Below are 19,372 nucleotides of genomic sequence, written 5' to 3'. Positions count from 1 at the left end.
TCCAGTAATTCGTAATCAACACATTTACATTTTTTTTTTCATTAGTAGTCTAGAAGAGAAAAGATAATACATAAAAAAATATCAAAATAAAATTAGCGAAATATATTTTTTGTAATTTGTTATATACAAGGCTTATGTTGCGCCTATTGTACATATTTACTTATCGATACTACTACACCACTAACAAAAGTTATTTCTATGGTGGTGTCCCTATTGTCGTGGCATCTGTGTTGTGGCAACCTGTTAGGGAGTATAACAGTTATATGAGACCCATACTCCTAATCGGCTTCCAAGCGACATCGTACCGGAACGCTAAATTGCTTATCGGCACGTCTTTTCTCGGTAGGGTGGTAACTAGCCACAGCTGAAGACTCCCACCAGACACAAATAATGGCTTCCATTATGCATCAAACTTGCAGCCAACCACATGACTTGCACAAACCGATGCGTGTAGCAATTGAATGTAAATGTACACGCCACAGCGGATTGCACGCTTAGTGTGTTCTTCAGCGAACCTTTGGCGAAACCGATCGGAACTAATTGCGGATTGCATATATAAAGGGTCGCTGTGACGAAATGCAGCAAGGTTAATTGTGTGAAACTATCTTTGATTAAGCTAATCTTATATTGATGAGCGTGCCAATCTTCCTTTTGGCAGCGTTATGATCTTAGTCTCTCTTTCCCACAGAGGGAACCAGGACTGGGAAGCTAAGAAGATGAAGAGCTCTTATAATATATATAATGTAATATATTATAATTATTATTGATGATTATTTTGGTACCTACTTTTTGGCGAAGTGGACGGCAATCTGGTTTCATGCGACCAAGGCGTTTCCTACAACTGGAAAATTTTTCAATGCCTGGGTGTTTATCTGTACCTACTGGCGTCAAAAATCGTTCATTTAGATGAATCTGGATATTTTTTGCAGTACCGGCGTCGCATCTCTCAAATGTCTGCCTTATCTACTTTTGATGTCAGTTTCTAAGATTACAATGGTTGTCACGTGTAAAACTATATCATAAGTATTACTAATAATTAAAACCTATTCTTAATAATATTCATCAGTCATCTTATTATCCATAACACAAGCGACGCTTACTTAGGAGCTGGATGGCGATTTGAGTATGTATTGTTCTATATATTTGTAGTACATCGTAATTTGAGCTGGCCTTCAGACGGATTTTACTAGTTCACGCATAAAGTTAACTTGGTACATAATTACCCTAAAGTTTTGCAAACCCTCCCAACGCCCTGACTAAACTGAAATAATGTTGTTTGTCGGAATATGACGACGCGGGGCGAGCGGACATTGAATCTCCTTTATATTTAAATCGTAACCAGCCGCTGAGCATTTTATAGAGAAAGTATCAATAGTTGACATAATTCATCAAAAAATGCTTGCTCGATAATAGTGCAGTTTTGAAAGCTGGAAAGAAACAACGGTGGAGTTTCTTAGCAGCTTCTTCTCGGTGGTATCTGCCTTCCGAACGTAATTTACAAACAGACAGACTCAAAGTTTCAAAAGAAAGTAAGCCTTCTTGAATTAAATGATTTTTTTGCAGTGTACACAGCTGTTATAACTATAAATATTTTCGGGTTAAATCCCTAACGCCGCGGAAGTTGGATTCGGTTTTTAAGGCTTTTAATTCTAGACTTTAATTACGTTGGTGGAATAATATTGCTTTCAAATACCACTTGGTTATCTTTACGACCCATAAGTACAAACCTAGTTGCGAGAAATAGATGCTATCGGACAATCAGTATAGTACAATATGAAGATAGATTGGCGCAGTGGTCAGCAACCCTGTTTTCTAAGTCAAGTCTGTGGTTCTATTCCCACAACTGGAAAATGTTCGTGTGGTGAACATTAATATTTTTCAATGTTGTGGGTCTTAATGTTGTGTGTCTATATTTTAAGTATTTATGTATATTATTCATAAAAATATTTATCAGTTATCTTAGTACCCATAACACAAGCTGCGCTTACTTTAGGGTTAGATAGCGATGTGTGTATAATTATTGTCGTAGTATATTTATTTATTAGTAGCTTTTGCCCACGGCTTCGCTCACGTTAAGTTCAATTTTTGATTTGGTAAATTTTAACTACAAAGGTTTAAAAAGAAGTCCTGCTGCTAACAGAAAATATGAACGTAAATAAATTAAAAAATCAGAAACTTTTGTATAAGTTTTCATCCTCTATTTAATGCCTTTGGAGTTGGAATTTTTAAAATGTTTGAAACACGTATTTCGTTATTTTCAATCGAAAACCTAAAATCAAAGTTTCATGGATGTAACTTGCAAAATAAATTGATGAATGAAGGTTTCTATACAAACTTTTATCCCCCATTAAACCCTCTTAGGGTTGGAGTCTTCAAAAATCCTTTCCTAGCGGATGCCTACGTTGTAATAACTATCTTTGAGCAAAATTTCAGCCCGATCCTGAGTGATTAGAGCTGTGCGTTGATAGATCAGTCAGTCACCTTTGCTTTTTATAAATATATTTATATATATAGATTTATATTTAATATGCCTTGAATTTTTAAGTTGGTTAAAGGGTACCAAAAGATATGGTGCGCAGAAGTAGGTAGTTATTTGCAATACCAATAAACACGAGACACTATCATCTTTACGACTCCGATAACACAGGGAAGGGTGTGTCAGCCTATTTCCACGCGCGGGATGTAAAATGAAATATAATACTTGTATAAATATGAAGATTGTTATATGTGCTGCCTAAAGGTGCTCCACACCGTGTGCCACTAGTGATAGAGTTGCAAATTGAACGCAACCAATTTGTCCTGAAGGACATAGCCCGCAAGCACTTTGTCATTTAATGCTAATATCATTTATACGATGATTTATTTTACTATGTACTGTGCCAGAAGCTCGAACTCATCAACCCTTAAATCTTCACTGCGATGATTTCGTAAGGTGCTGTTTGTTTATCTTATCTTATATCTTTAAACGAGCAATTCTTGTATATATATAATTGGAATCTCGAAATCGGCTCCAACGATTTTCATGAAATTTTTCAATTTTTCATGAGGGTTTCAAGGGCGATAAATCGATCTAGCTAGGATTCATTTTTGTTTTCCTGTAATAATCGATTAGGTGCAAACGACGTTGCACGGGTCAGCTAGTTTTTTTTTACTAGGGCTACCAACAAAATTACATGTATTATAGCTAGCCTTAGGTTACTAATGGCACATAAATTCACTTATAGGTAGTCACAGCATGCACTAGTTGGAATGTATAATTTAATGTAATACAAGAATTTAAGTGGAAGAATTTTATAACGTCAAATACAGCACAAGTAACAATAAAATATATATATATATATATATATATATATATATATCTTTGGACCAGCCAGACAGCGTCTGCATTGTCAACCGGAATCCCATTGTATTTCAAACACACAAATAAAAAACATCAAAATCAGTTTAACTGTTCAGGAGTCACAAGGTAGGTGTCACAATTAAGAATTATATACACCTACTACTTTAATTTTTTGTATTTTTCACACCGTTTAAACCTTTTCTAGACTTCCACGAATATTTCAAGATCGAAAAGCCAAATCGGTCCCGCCGTTCTCGAGTCTTAGTGAGATTAACGAACTGCAATTCGCTTTTATATATATAGATATAACTATGAGGCTTTAATTTTAGATCTAACAAAACCACAAGATAGTCATTTTTATTACAAAAAAAACGCCTACTGAAATGAATGTGATACAAAAAGTAAATAAATTTTTATTTAATCAAGCTAGAATACTATGTGCTACAACTACCTTGAAATAGCGAAAAAATTTGCAACTACTACTAACTTTGATAAAAAACATGGGTGTATTCTGATTTACTGAATACATTTGTGTAACCTTTTCGAGTTTACAGGCCAAGTGTTGTGTGATTCCGTAAACAATGCATATTTATGCAATAGCGGCAATCGCGGTTGAATTGCTGTAATTTTTTAAAAGAGTTCCGTTGTCTGTCTCCTAAAATCTTCGTCAGATATGAGAAATTTAAATTACACAATTTCGGAGTAAACCCCTTACAAACAAAAAAAAAATTGTTAAAGTTTCGAAGGAAGTTGGTTACAAAATAAACATAAACTCACTGGAAGAAAACTTCCACAGCAACCCTGTAGGTATGTTTAAAAGATTACTCTACCTACGGCTACGTATAGGTTACCTGCCTTATAAACATATTTTATTCATTTTTATATTCTTCATTACTGTATTACATCACTGTTTGCGTCCAAATTCCGTTGCCATTTGGTACTGTTTTATTTGTTCTGATAACAGCTGTAATAGAGATAAATACTTTTATCTGTAATCTGGTTAAACCAGTAACGAAATAATCAGCCGCGCTTTATCCACCTGACCTCACACAATAAGTTGGTTTGCATTTCTAAACGGGCAGCGAGTGATATTACCAAGTTATCTACTAAGTATGTTTTAAAACAAGAAGTAAAAAGGCCAATTCAATTTTTTTTGAATATTCGTTTGTGTCAATTCAAACACAAACGAATATTCAAAAAAATTACCTGCTTTGTCTTTTTTATTCTACTTCCACCTTAGCATTTTTTTTCTTCTTTTATATCCCTAACTTCGTAGTGATGAAAAAATAAAGAGTTAAAATAAAATAAAGTCAACTTAACATCTAAACACATCATAATCCGTCACTGTACAAATTATTTCAATACCAGTAAAGTGATACGTTCAAAACACTGCATTGAAATCGCTACATCCATTTAATTCTTGGAGGAAAAGACGCTCAGATAGACCAACAATGTGGTCAAAGTTATAACGGCTCTCATGTTGATTGGGGGGCAGAAAGTAACACGCAAAACACACACTCGTGTACTAATCAAGTTTCCTATATTGTTTACCGAAGCCTTTTACTAACTAAAGCAGTATTCGACACAAGTTAACATAATTAGCGCTGGAAATCCGCGAGCGTGTCTCTGAATAATTAATGAAATCAAATCGGATTAATCAGCGAAAACAACGGAAATTCTATCATAAATTAGTACAAAATAGGCAACCTCGTCAATAATGTAACATTAAGATGTTTTACATGAAAACACATATTCCTCATACACCACCTAGTACTGGGTTTTTATTTAAATTTGAAGGTGATAATGTTGGTAGGTGGATTGTAGCTTGGTTAATGCAAGACGCAGGTATCTGTAAAATACTTAAGTTTACAAGTCGAACTTCCCTTAAAGAAGAGAAATTCCTGCCTCCAGTCTGTAAAATTATTCTAAACATTATTACAGCGACAGTGAACTACAAATGACTTGAAATCGGTAAAATAGTTTAGTAGTCTCTTTTTAACTATTATTAGTGTAAAATTGTATTCATAAACAAAAATAACCGATGTCATCATCATCATCGCATCGGCCCATTACAGTGGATAGCCAAACTAATTCTTTAGCCAAGGTAACTGCCCGCTTTAGGATCACCGCTAGACTCGGTAACCCTTTTCCAGGCCATTGTTATATAACTAGTAAGATAAGCAGATTATGGCAGTTACAGAAAGAAAATACCGAAATAATTCGTACGACGAGCGTGTTTTACTACGAGTTTTTTTCTTTGAGTTTGTTAAGGATTGCCCTTTCTTTTTGAAGTAGGGATCCCTAAAAAGCTTGTTAAGCTGACTAAAAATACTGAATAAATACAAGAAAATTCCAAAGGGAAAAACCATCTAAAACATTTCATTCAATATCGTACTCCGTGATAACGTTTCGCAAAGAAAGTCTCGGTCGATTTCATTACGGGGCAAAAAGTGTCTAACGGCCTCCAATCAGGCGAATCAATCAGGGTGTATTTGTGATTGTGAGCTGTGACCCATTAGCCGGCTCCACACCAAGCGGGCTAAGTAGCTTCAATAGTTCAACCATACTGAAATCTGAAAGGCTTAGCTCAAAACTCATCCAAGGAACTCATGTTGTACCTACAGAATAGCTTAATAATTAGTTTGAGGAGTATTATTTGAACATTTAATCTGTGATAAAAATTATATTTTCTGTCTGGGTTAAAGCTCTTAAAAAGCTTAAGCTAAACTCGTTCACACATTTCAATGTCTGTCTGTATGTCCGGGCTAATCTTTGGAATGTCTGCACGGTTTTTGATATGAGCTACCAAAATATATAAGTAAAAGTTTATTTTTAAATCAATATTGAAAAAAAATCTTCCTTAAATGTCACCCCGACGAACGTATACGAGCTTTTTATAAATACTTTTGTTTTAGAGCGCTCTATCAGCTAAGCCCCAAATCCCGAAGAAGGCATAAACTAGCCCCCTTATTAATAAACGATAAGTAACGTTAAAGTACTTACGCAGTGCTATGGCAAACTTTAACATACAGCAGTCAGAACGTGATAAAACAATGTGTTTATTAATAAATTAGTAAAACAGCAGGCTTACTACGAAATGCCGTGCGTAAAACCTCGAGTAGTGGTGTGTGCCAGGGCATACGCAGGGTCCACCTCTCTCGAAAACAACGACACCCCTTGACTGTCAGTTTAACTTACCTGACAGTTACAAAATCAAAATGTCAACCATCGTTATACGTACCAAATAAATTGAGCGTCCAAACTGCACGCAGACTTTCAGCTTTACTGGGGAGTTTTCCCGCGAGGCTTTTTGTTTGGTGTGAACCCGACTTTTTAGGCACGGTGAGGCACACAGAGTTATGTAACGTTTTCCTGTCTTTGACGTATTGGATTGGAAAAGTTTGCGACAGAAATGTTGTTCATTGAATGTCAGGATGCTTTTTTATTGCTGACAAATTTTCGCTTGATTAGAAACTTACCGAATGTTCATTGTTATAAAGGGAAAGGTAGTTTAGAATTGAAATAGCACGAACCGAATAATTGGATATAAACGCCTATATATTTTTTTCGTATACGCCTATATATGCTTTGTCAAATGCATTTCAATGTAGAAGGTATTTTCCTTAAGTTACTTGCAAAATTAGAAAATGTAAGAGAAAGAACTGCTTATGTCTTAAACACAAAAATGTACTTATAAGTTATCCAGTAGGACCCAGTACGTCTTGCAAATGAAAACTGAGATAATACTTCATAGGCTTCATAGGTATTATGTACTGTTTCCGAGATTTATCTGCGAAACCGAAAATCTAATAGTTTTTGAGTAAACCAGTGCCATAGTTTTTACAGAAGGAATAACATCACATGCAAAAAATAAAATCATGTGGCCCTGTCACTTATTTAGGTAAGCGTCGCGTAGTGTAGGTACTATGTACGTATCTTCATTAGGGTCGTCATAGGTAAACGCTTAGAATGTTTTGAATTCGTTTGTATGGAAAAATAAGTATCCTTCTTTTGATTTAATATTTTTACGAAGGAAGAAGTGCTATAGTTATGCATCGGAGTGTGGTTTTACAGTGACGCTTACTGTCCGCGCGGGTGGTAAGCGCGCGGATGACCCGCTCGAAACTATAAAACTAGTTTAAAGCTAGTCGCGCGGTTAGCCGCCTCGTACAGTCGTGATCGGTTTGCCGGCTCATACAGTCGTGATGAGACTTCTCGTATTTATTATACTATATTACTTATGGAAAAAAAGGCAACGACGACGACGTATACAAGTACATCCTTACAATGCCACTAGATTGCTGAGAGGCGCGTTCTCTACATCGTTTGCGGATTTAAGAGAACATAGTGACAAGTTCTTTAAACATTTTCGTCTGTCTATAACAACATTTAATGAATTACTCTGCAAGATAGAACATAATTTAAAAAGATCAAGTTTACGTCGAGCACCTATAGAACCAGTTGAAAAGTTGGCGATTACCTTAAGGTAAGTGGCATGAAAAATACTATTTAATTTTTAGTAATTACTTTATTTAGAAAATTTAAACAATCAAAAAAACAAAACTCGTTGAAATGTAATTAATAGAAATTGTCGTTTTCTGATGCAATATTTGGAAAGTGCTGTATTTCTTCACAGCTTTGCTGAACAGAATTATTGACTGTTGAATGAGGATCATATTGATTTGCTGTTTGATAGCCTTGCTGAGTGGTGGTACTAGACATTGATTCGTTGACTGGTAGCGTTTGGTTTGAAAAATATGATGAATTGGTTGCACACATTACAGAAGAATTAGAATCATTTTCTGGTGACATGACGGTGTAATATTGACTTGCTGATTGATAACCTCGTTGCGTAGTAGTATCATTAGAATGATTGGTTGTTGATGTTGTAGTAGAATTTGAGTTATGTTCTGGTGACAAGATGTTGGACGTCGACGTAGTGCCACTTGAAGTTGGCGCGGAGAGATCCATGGCGATTTGCAATACTTTGGAACGAAATAATAGTTTTTTATAACTGTTAAAAGATTTTAGTATTGGACCTAGAGAATTAAAAAATGACAAATCGTCAGAGCTTATGTCTGGCATATTTTTGTCTAACAAATCTACCAACTTTTTCTCAAACGCGGAGTTCTCTTGTACCCGTTCATGTTTCCTCTTCCGAGTCCATGTTGGTTTATCTTGGTCAGCCACCGGAGTAGAACTGTTTTGAGAAGAGCCAGAAATTTCGTCGTTATTTACTACGTGAGCTATTGTTTCAGATGAACTTGATTGTTCATTAATGTTGTACATAGATTCTGAAACTTCGTTTTCAGTGATACGATCAAGAAAGTTTAATTCTTTGAAATAAATGTATTTTGTAACGGTTTTTGCCCCGCTACCAGATGGTGCTTTTTTCATATTAGCTTTGGTTTTGAAATATCCATCTCTTGCAGATTTCCATCTTTGACGTAAAAGCTTATCTGAAACAAAAAAAAATTGGCAAAAATAATATTTTGTGTATCACGCCTTCTCACTTGTACTTTTTATGAATCCTTTCCTACTTGGAACTTTCTACTAGTTCTAATAATTATATATATTTTTTTCAGATTCTTAGCTACTGGGAACACTTACTCCGATCTACATGTCACATACAGAATGGGCGTTACTACTATAAGCAAAATCGTCAAGGAAGTTTGCTGTGAGATATGGGAAAAACTACGCGAAGAATGCATTCCTCAACCGACAACGCAAATGTGGCAACGTATTAGTGCAGAGTTTGAGATGTATGCAAACTTTCCTAACTGTTGTGGGGCAATAGATGGTAAACATATACGCATAGTTAATCCCGCAGGTGGAGGGTCAATGTTTTACAATTACAAACATTTTTATTCTATTGTCCTTCTGGCAATGTGCGATGCCAACTATTGCTTTACTTATGTCAACATTGGTTCTTGTGGGAAAAACTCTGATTCCACCATATTCCAAAACAGTGTACTATTTCAACAGTTAGAAAGAAATAATTTAAGGTTACCGGCTCCAAAGTACCTGCAAGGATCTAATATTGTGGCACCTCATATAATAATTGGTGATGGTGCATTTGGCATATCGAACTATGTGATGAAACCTTATCTTCGAAATGATATGAGCCACAAACAGAAGATATTCAATTACCGTCTAAGCCGTGCCAGAAGGTACATAGAATGTACATTTGGAATATTATCAAACAAGTTTAGAGTGTTTCACACTCCAATGAACGTGAGCTTCTCCAACGCAAAAACTATAGTTAAAGCTTGTTGCGTATTACACAATTTTATCAGAGTGCGAGACGGCTACAATGGAAATGACTTATTAAGCATTAGTGGTTTGATTGACATGAATCTTCAGCCAGTTTCTAGAACAGGAAACACACTACGCGAAGTGTTTGCCGATTACTTTATATCGCCTGCTGGCAGTGTTTCGTGGCAAGACAGACAAATATTCTAGAGGTACCTACCTAGTACCTATTTGAAAGAACTTATTAGTGGAATTGAATTCATTGTCGTCCTTTCAAGTATAGACTATAGTGATGATTCATAGTCATTTATGACTAATCTAATGTGTTTTTTCTGCAAGTAAACCGTTGAAGAGTGTTCAAATCATCAAAAATCCACAATCTTATTTTTAAATCCATAAAGATAGTGCTCCAACAAGTAAAATTGATCAATTTACCTTATCTTACCCTACATATCGATTGAAATCTTACCCTACATATGTTTAACGACGACTTTTATACCAACATAATATAAATTTTATATTATAAATGTAATTGATAAAAATACAAATTTTATAAACATACCTTTGTCTTTCTTTATGTAATTTTCTCCAAAGATTGCTTCTCCAACTTCTTCCCAAGCCTTATTTTTTGCGTCTTTGTTTTTGTATAATTCGTTCGATGGATCCCACAGCAACGGTCGAAAGCGAACTTCTTCAATCAATCGACCCGTATCGATATAATTCGCATTCATTTTGGCGACGACGGTACGCATGCGCGCGTCCGACCGGCGAGACTGTGCAACGCACACTGAACACAATGACTCCTCGCCCGCACGCGGTTGAAAAGCGCGGCTGAATTGCCGTCAACGCGGGCCATCCGCGTGACTATGTAATGATCCATGAGACGCAAAGCTCGTGGCCCGCGACGCTTACCAACTGCGCTGGCGAAAGCGTCACTGTAAAACCACACTTACAACATGTATACAATAAATTCTAACGTGCATAACTACTATTTTTATTACGCAGTAAACTCGTATATTCCAGTTTTCGAGTGGTGGGTCGCATGAACGAAATGAAATGCGCCATAATGGATTTTATTGACCCTGACCCGTAATCGTTAATTAATATTTACTAGCGCTTACCAGCATATATGGTTCCCCGCGGAACCATATATTATGGTTTGAATTATATCAAATGCAAAAAAGATTTTTTAAATCCATCTGGGAGTACTAAAAATTAGCGCGTCCAAACCAAAATACAAGGTTTATTTAAGTATGGATAGAAGATGTCAAATAATTATTATTTGCTAGTTGTTTTATTTCAATATTTAATAATACTTAGTTAATTACTAGCCAACCACTTCATTTGTGTTTAATTATTGTTCCCCCTAATTCTACGACTTTAAAAGTTACGTAGCAAAAACTATCAACGTTATAGCAGATTTTAAAGCTCTATGTTCAAATCACTGGATACTGGACTGCTATAGAAAATTAACTCTCTAGCAAAATTAACAAAAAAATAAGTTTATATTATTTGTATAATCGTATACCTGAAAGATGAATCCGTTCAAACAGACATATAGACAAAAAAGCGTTTATTCGAGTTATTTTAAATTCAAGTTAATATAATTTCATTTGTTACTACTATCAGTTATAGGTAAAGATTTTTTCTTATTTAACAAAATAACTCTTTAGGTATGAAACCTACCCAGAAAGGATGTTTTAAATCTAAAATAGAATCTAGGTGTGGATAGTAGTAGGTGAGTGGATAGAAGAAGTAATATCCTGCTTCAAGTTGTTCCAAAGTAACAGAATGTTTGCGAACAAACAAAAACAAAATATAAAGGATGGAGTACACATTTTCCTAACACAGAATATTGTAGTGATGAAAATAGATCATCGCAGATTGCTGCACGAGCCGCATGTCGTGAATCACCATGCTTATTTCTGGCAGTAGGCAACATTGTTGCAATGCTGTTCCAGTCTGAAGGACGTGGCTGCCGGTGGAATTACAGGCACATGGAAATTAACACCTACGCCTTAGGTCGATAGATACGGCGCCACACGTTTCAGGACATGTTTCTTGCATGTTCTGCGAAGTGTTGCTCTGTTTATAGGCGATGATTTTCCACATACCATCGGGTGGGCCATCTGCTTCAATTATTTCTATAAAAAAGAAAAAAAAGGTGAGTTAGCACTGTTCAATATACTTCTTTAACTGAAAATGGTGAATTGGTACTTAAAATACAACAACGTCATATTGTAATACTACTTAAAATGGAATTTTAAAGTCATCAGCACAAGGCAACCGCATTGTTATAGCCAAAGTCACCCGAAATTTATAATTGAAGATGCTCTTGGTTATGATTCTTCTCAAAAGTTTCTGTATTTAAGTACACCTTGATTTCGTTGTAGTGGTAACAAGATTCGTAAACTTAAACCACCGGCATTGACACTCTATGAAATGCGGCTTGCGGCTCTTGCAACAGTGTGTGATTAACTAATAGTTTGTTTTAAGTTTTCCCTAGATAGCACCTTACAGTAACCATGGCAATTCAGTATTCGAGGATCTATTAGAAACTTCCGCCGTGAGAAAGTGAGAAAGCGGTTCTTAAATATTTTTTGTATTGAGTTTTCAATCAAGCATTTCTCGATTTTCACCAAAGAGCAAAATATCCGAAATCTGCTAAAAGATACAAACCCAATATTTTCGTCGGTGCCGATTCGTTCGTGATAGGCAACGCCTCACTTCCGAATAACTTGGAGCAGGATATTGCTTTTCAGAGATTTTAGACGCTGCCTTTTAATAATCATTTGACAAAAGCTTTTGATGGAAATACAATCTTGGTTTTGCTGGCTAAATATTGTTGGATTAAGCTGCTTGGGACCGTTGTATATTTTATGGAGCAGATACTTGATATAGTATTTCATACGAATCATAAAATTATGATTTAATTACTATCGTTGTAAGTAGAAATCTGCACGATGAGGTTGATAAGCGGGGCGAGAAAATAGGTTTTTGGTTTTACGATCTTATGCTTCATGTGTTCAACAACTCCCTGCGATTTGCTTGATATCGTTCATCCACCTAGTTGAGTCTACCTAACCTAAAGTCTGTCGATTCTCAGTAGGAACTACGTCTTTTTTTTTACTTTTTTATCATGCCCATTTGTTGGACATTCCCAACTATGGATAAATGCAACTGATTGCAGACAGACTAAGTTAGCATTTCCTAACCTAAATCCACGCATGAGTACCAAATTACTAGCCTGGACAGAGGTAAACTCAGAAAACAAACATCTTTCCATCATAGGTGTCACCGACAGCCCCCTATGCTGAGTATGCCTGGAAGCAGGGGAAACACCAACGCACGTGATGCTTACGTTCGGATAATGGCCCAGTGAGAAGAAGAGAAGAAGAAGAAAATGGTGCCCATAGTTATCGAGCATTTTTTGGAGCCATTAGCCGTCAATGGCAACACGCATTTTAAAAGACTTTAGGCACTGCGTCATTTTATTTATTTATTTACTTCCAAAAGAATAAGTGAGAGTCATAAACAAGAGATGATGTGGCGAAGGAAACACTTGCCCTAAATAAGAGATCTTTACCAGTCGCCTGTTAGGAATGGCAGTGAGAGAATTGGAGTTTTTGTTACCTATGTATTTATACATGTTTATACATATTCCCTGATGTTACTCATCCAATATACTAACCTACATAAGCATAAACCAACGGGACGTATGTTAACATGTAGGTATGTATAAAATGTATTTCGGTAGCTATATATTGTGTAAAATTATTTCTGCAAAGACGGGGAGGAATTCTGCTGAGTCCGTGAGCTATTTCAGTGCTTACGCAAGAGCTTTGCAAAGTTGTGCTCTTGCTATATAGGTCATCCACTCACATACCTTCCAATTGGATCAATGTACATAATCTACTTGTGTCTATTAAAAAAACAGTTAGTACATATATAATTCCTGTATCGAGTAAGAAAGAAATCCAGTTATTATGTTTTACTGTGGGCGAGTCTAGAGTTCTCCTAACTCTATTGACCTTCTTGAACCTCGTGTCGCGAAAGACACGTTCAGCTGTGTAATCTGTGATTTGTTTACTGGTGTCGTTAAAACCCGCCATGCCCAAATAATGATGCCGTATGGAAACCGCATAACTTGCTTCAACGGTGATGGAAATCAACGTGAGGAAACCTGCATGCATGAGAGATATGATATGATATGATAATGTTCTCAAAGGTGTGTGGAGTCCACCAATGCGCACTGGCCCAGCGTGGTGGAATACTTCCTTAACACCTTGTTGGAGGTGCCCGTGCCCTGGGCCGGTAACGGGTTGATATGACGATGATGGACACCGATTAGGGTTATGGATGAATGTAAAACATGTGCGGACGGAATCGCGTGAAGCAGCTAGTTATTCAAATATTAACGAAGGCTTGGATAATAATCCAAAGCCTGCATTTCGGTGAATTGAGATCGATACTCAAATCTCTGAATACACATATTAGCCGAAGAGATAGTGGCAAAATTAGATAATCGAAAAAAAACAGAAAGATAACAGATAACTAACTACCTGCTTTAAAATCCTCTGCATCAGCCTCTACCTAATCTATCTCTGTATCAAATTATGTTAAGATTGGTTCAGGAGTTTAGCCAAATATCAGTCATATATTTACTATAAAACAAATTATTGTTATTATGAATCCCATAGGAACTCTTTATTTTCCCGGAATAAAAACTATTGTATGTTTATAAGTTTATGCCAAGTTTTCAGTAAGGTGTTCTTAGGTATACTTTTTTGGGGTACAGTTACTTTATGGTGCAAAATCTACGATACTAAAATATGCGTTAGGGACTAGGTACCACCACCTACCACCTAGCCTACCACCTAGCCCTAAATGTATTGTCTTGCTAACCAGTAGTAGATGAAGTGAAACTTTCGGGCCACTGCCGCACGGCTGCCGCGTTTACGCATACGTACATATCCAATGTGAAATACGGGGTAAACTGCCACGCAGCCAGCCTTAAAAGGTTATTTATGAATAATTGTTACAGTGCTCGTTACTATTGTACCTCCAAGGTGAAGCCGGAAAAGCATTCTAGACTTACGATATAGGACATCTACTTCGATTCGGTGTAAAACCTAAACAAACTCTCTGAATATTATAGAATGCCAATAGACAGAAAACCTTGCGATGTTGTTGAGATGCTTCTGCTCGTCAGACTTTTCTACTAGCTCTTGGTCTATTCAGAGCTGAGCGGATTTAGCAAATCCTGTGCTTAGACAAAACTCCGCTCTGCTGATTTGCTCAAGCGATCATATACTCACCCGAGCTGCCTTCCACGCTACAGTTTCACACACACACGAGCAGACACTCACACGATCAAGCAAGTTGAATTATGACTGGCTATATATTTTTAGCTATTTATTTTTTAGTTATATTTATATATAGTGGGCTAACCTATTATGGAGTATGGCAGATATAATTAACCCTTACCTCTAATCGTTTTCTACGCGCCATCGAACGGGAACGCTTAATCGCTTAGTGGCACATCTTTGTCGATAGTATGGTAATTAGCCTCGGCTGGAGCCTCACAGACCGGACAAAAGTCAGAAATTATAAATTACCAAATTGTACCTGCAGAGAATCGAACCTGGGGCCTCCAACTATAAACCACTGCCCTCACCGCTGCGTGATGTCGTCAAATTATAATTTAAGCAAATTCACTAAACATAAGTTTCTGATTTAAAAAAGAACCATGAATATTGAACGTCGAAGACCGCGGCACGTCACGAAATATTGCTCTCCACGTAATACATGCTGATAATATTTACATATCAAAGTAACAAGTGCACAAGATGTCGAGTGCCAATACTCGTTCGGGAAAAGCGCTATTTTTGAGGAACGAAACTAAACGGACAAATTTGGCGCGTTCAGTGAAATTGCCCTGAATATTGTAAAAATTAAAATTAAAAATTCATAAGCCCCTAAACCAACATCATTATGGGTGTAATATCCATAAGGGTTATCAATAATGGAGCGCAAAAACTATACTTATTTTTATATATATATATATTTAAGTGGAGGCTGTTGTTTAAAGCCTCCACTTATATATATATATAAATAAGCCATGTTTAGCAGAAAATCGACCGCTGGCTAAACAAGCTAGCAAGCAATATCCCGCAAACTGCGTACTGTATGCGCAGGGACCCCTCCATTGAGACCAGTATTGGGGAATAATTCGGACCCAGTAATTCTGTACGATTATCCACGTTAATAGAACCAGCTCTTGTAAATACCAGAATCTAACGTAAAATATAGCGTGAATTTTGCATCAAACAGACAAAGCAGGCAAAGTTTATTTCGAAAACCGATGAAGAACAAGGTCTTTCGGCTTACTAAGCACTATTATTTTAAAATGTCAATTTACTTGGTGTCCCTACAATAACAATATAGTATTTTTACCTAAACTTAGGAGAGCATACGTAGAAAGTGCATAAATTATAAATTTTATAAATTTAATATGCATATCAAACAAATTATTTAAAATTATAAAAAAGCAATGTGTGTTGTCTTTTGTTTCAAACATATCTCATTGTAATATGGAGCTTGGAAAAGTAGTTGAAACTGCAATGTTTCCTACTAGATGGCGCTACAGTCGCTAAAAGCTGTTTCAAAAGGCATATACTAATTTCAGCTTCGGCGGCAGAAGAGTCGCAGGTTCAAATCCTGTTCGTTTCGAAAATTATTGTATGCATTTTAAATTTATAACATTCCTCCAAGTGTAGTTAAACACTTATAAAAATTATAAAGTGCAGACTGCCGGTCTCGGTCAGTCTTTTTGGGAAATCTGCGGGACCTCACTTAGAGATTACAAAAGTTAAGATTAAAAATGTAGAATCAAATCCAATACAAACTATTTTTTTTACCAGAATTGTCTCGATTTCAGGAAACATGTTTTATGTAGTTTTCATAAATGAAAGACAAGACTTTTATTTAAATTGACCTCAATACTGTTTCGTATTATGTTCAAACCATTAAAGTTAGTTGAACATTACCAACATTCGTGAAACAATTGTTTAATTGAGATTTAAACATAATGTACAACTTGAATTGTACTTTTTGTGTAATTTTCATTAAAATTCACAAATTACTATTAATTTACACAAAAATTGTCGTTATGAAGTCTCAACTTCTTGACTATGTTTCTCTAAGTTAAGGTAACTACACTCTAACTATTCAATCACTTGTTATAACAAACATCACTTAGAAAACGATGGGACGCTAAACCTAGGTTTTACGCGAATAAAATTGTAAATATGGCTACAATCTTGTTTAAAATATGGAGCGACACATACCACGGCAACGTGAAGACTATAAATAAAGCGCAGCGCATATTTATTACGAATATCAAGGAAGTCCTGCTGCAAGAAGGCGTGCAAATGTTTCAGAAGCCATAAATAAATCTCTGAGTAAGGCCGCAATGAATCATAGCCATAGGGTCTGACCAGAGTTATGGCACGGCTCTAAACCACATATACGAGCAAGTAGGATACTACGAGACTCTGGTTTTCTATAACAAAAGAAACTAGAACAAACCTTGAATTCTTAAAACAGATGTTTTATCACACATCACACCTTATTCCAAGTGCAGAAAGAACTTAATAATTTCTTCATAGAAAACCCCAATATTGCTGGCCCGACCCGGGGATTTAACCCATGACTTCGTAATCTGCAGTACATCATTCTCACCACTAGACTTATAACAGGCTTAAGAGGCTTAAAACCGAGACATCAGGTTGCAGGTCATAGGGCGCAACGTTTTAGGACTTTTCCTTGCAGGCCCTGTGAACGGTTGCTCTGATATAGACGATGATTTTCCACTTATCAGGTGGGCCTTAAAGAAACTAGACAAACCAGGCAGTTCTTCTTTTATGAAAATTAAGCCGAATTTGCTAAACTCCGCGAAAAGAATACCATTAATATCATTGAGCAGAATAACTTTTCGCGGAGTATATCAAATTAAGCTTAATTTACTTTTTAATTTAATATATAATGGAATTCTGCAAAGTAACGCCTACTTTTATCCAATAAAGCCGATAACAACTAAGGTTCCGGGAGGTATTTTTGCATCGTTCGAGTCCATACAGGACTGAAGTATATAGAAAATGCAATCAAGTATAATTTTCATTATTTCTTGGAACTATTTATCAAGCAAATAATAAATTTAATTTAGCACATTTGTTAAAATCCTTTTCAATTTAATAAAATATCTGGCATAAATCAAATTATAGTTATCCAATGTTTAATTATATACCCACTTTATAAAATTAAGGTAACAAAAGTTCTACTTCAGTGGATCTAAAACTGTCGCAAGCATCTAAAAGGGGTCACACGGATAGAAAAAATGCGGATGACCTTACCGCTTCAGATGCGTTCGTTTGTGCGACGTTTTGTCGGTAGCGCGGGACAATCTAAATATAAATTTCTGATAAAGTAACCCACCAAACCGGCTCGTATTGCCCGAAGTTCAGCGACGATCACACGTTACAACGTGTTATATTTTTCACGAGTGTTTTTGGCCCTCATCCATATTCAGGACGCCGCGCCGCCCCGGTCGCCTACAGACGCAAAACGCCGTCTACCCTTTGTCAATTTGCTACATCACCTAAGTCGAGAATTGCCTGAACTGATCTCTTTAGCGCGTCCCTTGTGACGCGACGTGACAACACTTAGTTTAAAAAAAGCTTATAAGTGGCAGTTAGCAGTCACGCTCGTGTACAAAGTGATTGTCTTTGAACAATATTGTAGTAGGCTACTGAATGAGCCGCCTAAACGGCTTGTCTCTATATATTAAAGGTAAATATTATAATATCAGGGAATAAAAGATATATTTTTGATTTTCCCGATTTTTTAGTAAAATTTCACCAATTGGTACAGTAGTTCAGCCGAACAAGTAAAAATAAAACAAAAACATTATTGCATTTATAATATTAGTATAGATTTACCATTCATAACTAAAACATTATTTCTATCTTTTATCTATAAACATTTTTTAATTTTCAATAGTGTATGTGTATTATAAAAGTGTTTTTCTTTTATAATGTTATAAATTGTACTTATTGCTAAACATTTACTTAAATAATATAGTAAAGTGAGTAAAAATTATCTGCCGACCCTGTGACACCGCCTAATATCGCACCATTCACCCATTCAAACAACAAAACAGAGTCTCCAGCTTGAATTATATGCTGTTATACCGATGAATATGATCTCGTTCTTTTATCAATGTTACGAATCATGGCTATGGTAGTAACCAACTCTATAAAGAAATAAAGCTTTTTTTTAAGAATAATTAGAGCCGTGATCCAACAACAGTGAGTTATAACAATAGTGCATTGGGTCTTTTGGATTGCAATCCGCAATCCGTCTTTAAACTAGCGGTGATTCCCTAGCTATCTTATATTTCTAAATTCCTTGCCATAAAATTACTACAATAAAGTACTTATAATTTATTTGCATAAAAGTCGTCAACATTACAACAAACAATAGAGACGATGTATAGTAATGGCGTAGATAGGTAAATTAAAGCTATTTGTTCACAGACTAAAAATACGCGTTTCACAAAAACCGCCATCACTCAAAACAATACGCGAATATGACGCCGCGTGTGGCGCATAAAACAAAATGGCTCCGCGTCATAAATCAGCGGATGGGCCTTGTTTGCTACTCAATTTCATCCGCCATCGCATTCACGGCCCGGCGTGACATGCGGCTTAGCCTGAGTAA

General features: G+C 36.1%; 3 protein-coding genes across 3 annotated transcripts in view; 2 read left to right on the top strand and 1 right to left on the bottom strand.

The window, feature by feature from the left end:
* Positions 1-19,372, top strand: part of LOC120637459 (nephrin) — a 537,044-nt gene that overhangs the window by 303,628 nt on the left and 214,044 nt on the right. The window lies entirely within an intron of this gene.
* On the bottom strand, positions 7,400-10,382 carry LOC120637461 (uncharacterized serine-rich protein C215.13-like). The gene is made up of 2 exons (XM_039909314.1): positions 10,155-10,382; positions 7,400-8,799 (listed from the first exon to the last, which is right to left on the bottom strand). The coding sequence occupies exons 1-2, from the start codon at positions 10,342-10,344 to the stop codon at positions 7,919-7,921; spliced, it is 1,071 nt and encodes a 356-aa protein (XP_039765248.1). The 5' UTR covers positions 10,345-10,382; the 3' UTR covers positions 7,400-7,918.
* On the top strand, positions 7,523-10,153 carry LOC120637460 (protein ALP1-like). The gene is made up of 2 exons (XM_039909313.1): positions 7,523-7,826; positions 8,926-10,153. Exons 1-2 carry the CDS (start codon positions 7,546-7,548, stop codon positions 9,800-9,802), a joined length of 1,158 nt encoding a protein of 385 aa, XP_039765247.1. The 5' UTR covers positions 7,523-7,545; the 3' UTR covers positions 9,803-10,153.

Source organism: Pararge aegeria, chromosome 3 (genome assembly GCF_905163445.1).
Source record: "Pararge aegeria chromosome 3, ilParAegt1.1, whole genome shotgun sequence".
Classification (NCBI taxonomy): Eukaryota; Metazoa; Arthropoda; class Insecta; order Lepidoptera; family Nymphalidae; genus Pararge; species Pararge aegeria.
Note: the sequence above shows the minus strand (reverse complement) of the source record. Positions and strands in the feature narration are given on the sequence as shown.

Coding starts and splice junctions, on each gene's coding strand:
- LOC120637460 (XM_039909313.1), top strand. CDS start 7,546: ATGAGACTTCTCGTATTTATTATACTATATTACTTATGGAAAAAAAGG. Junction 7,827..8,925: donor AAGTTGGCGATTACCTTAAG/GTAAGTGGCATG, acceptor TATTTTTTTCAG/ATTCTTAGCTACTGGGAACA.
- LOC120637461 (XM_039909314.1), bottom strand. CDS start 10,344: ATGCGTACCGTCGTCGCCAAAATGAATGCGAATTATATCGATACGGGT. Junction 8,800..10,154: donor TTACATAAAGAAAGACAAAG/GTATGTTTATAA, acceptor TTTTTGTTTCAG/ATAAGCTTTTACGTCAAAGA.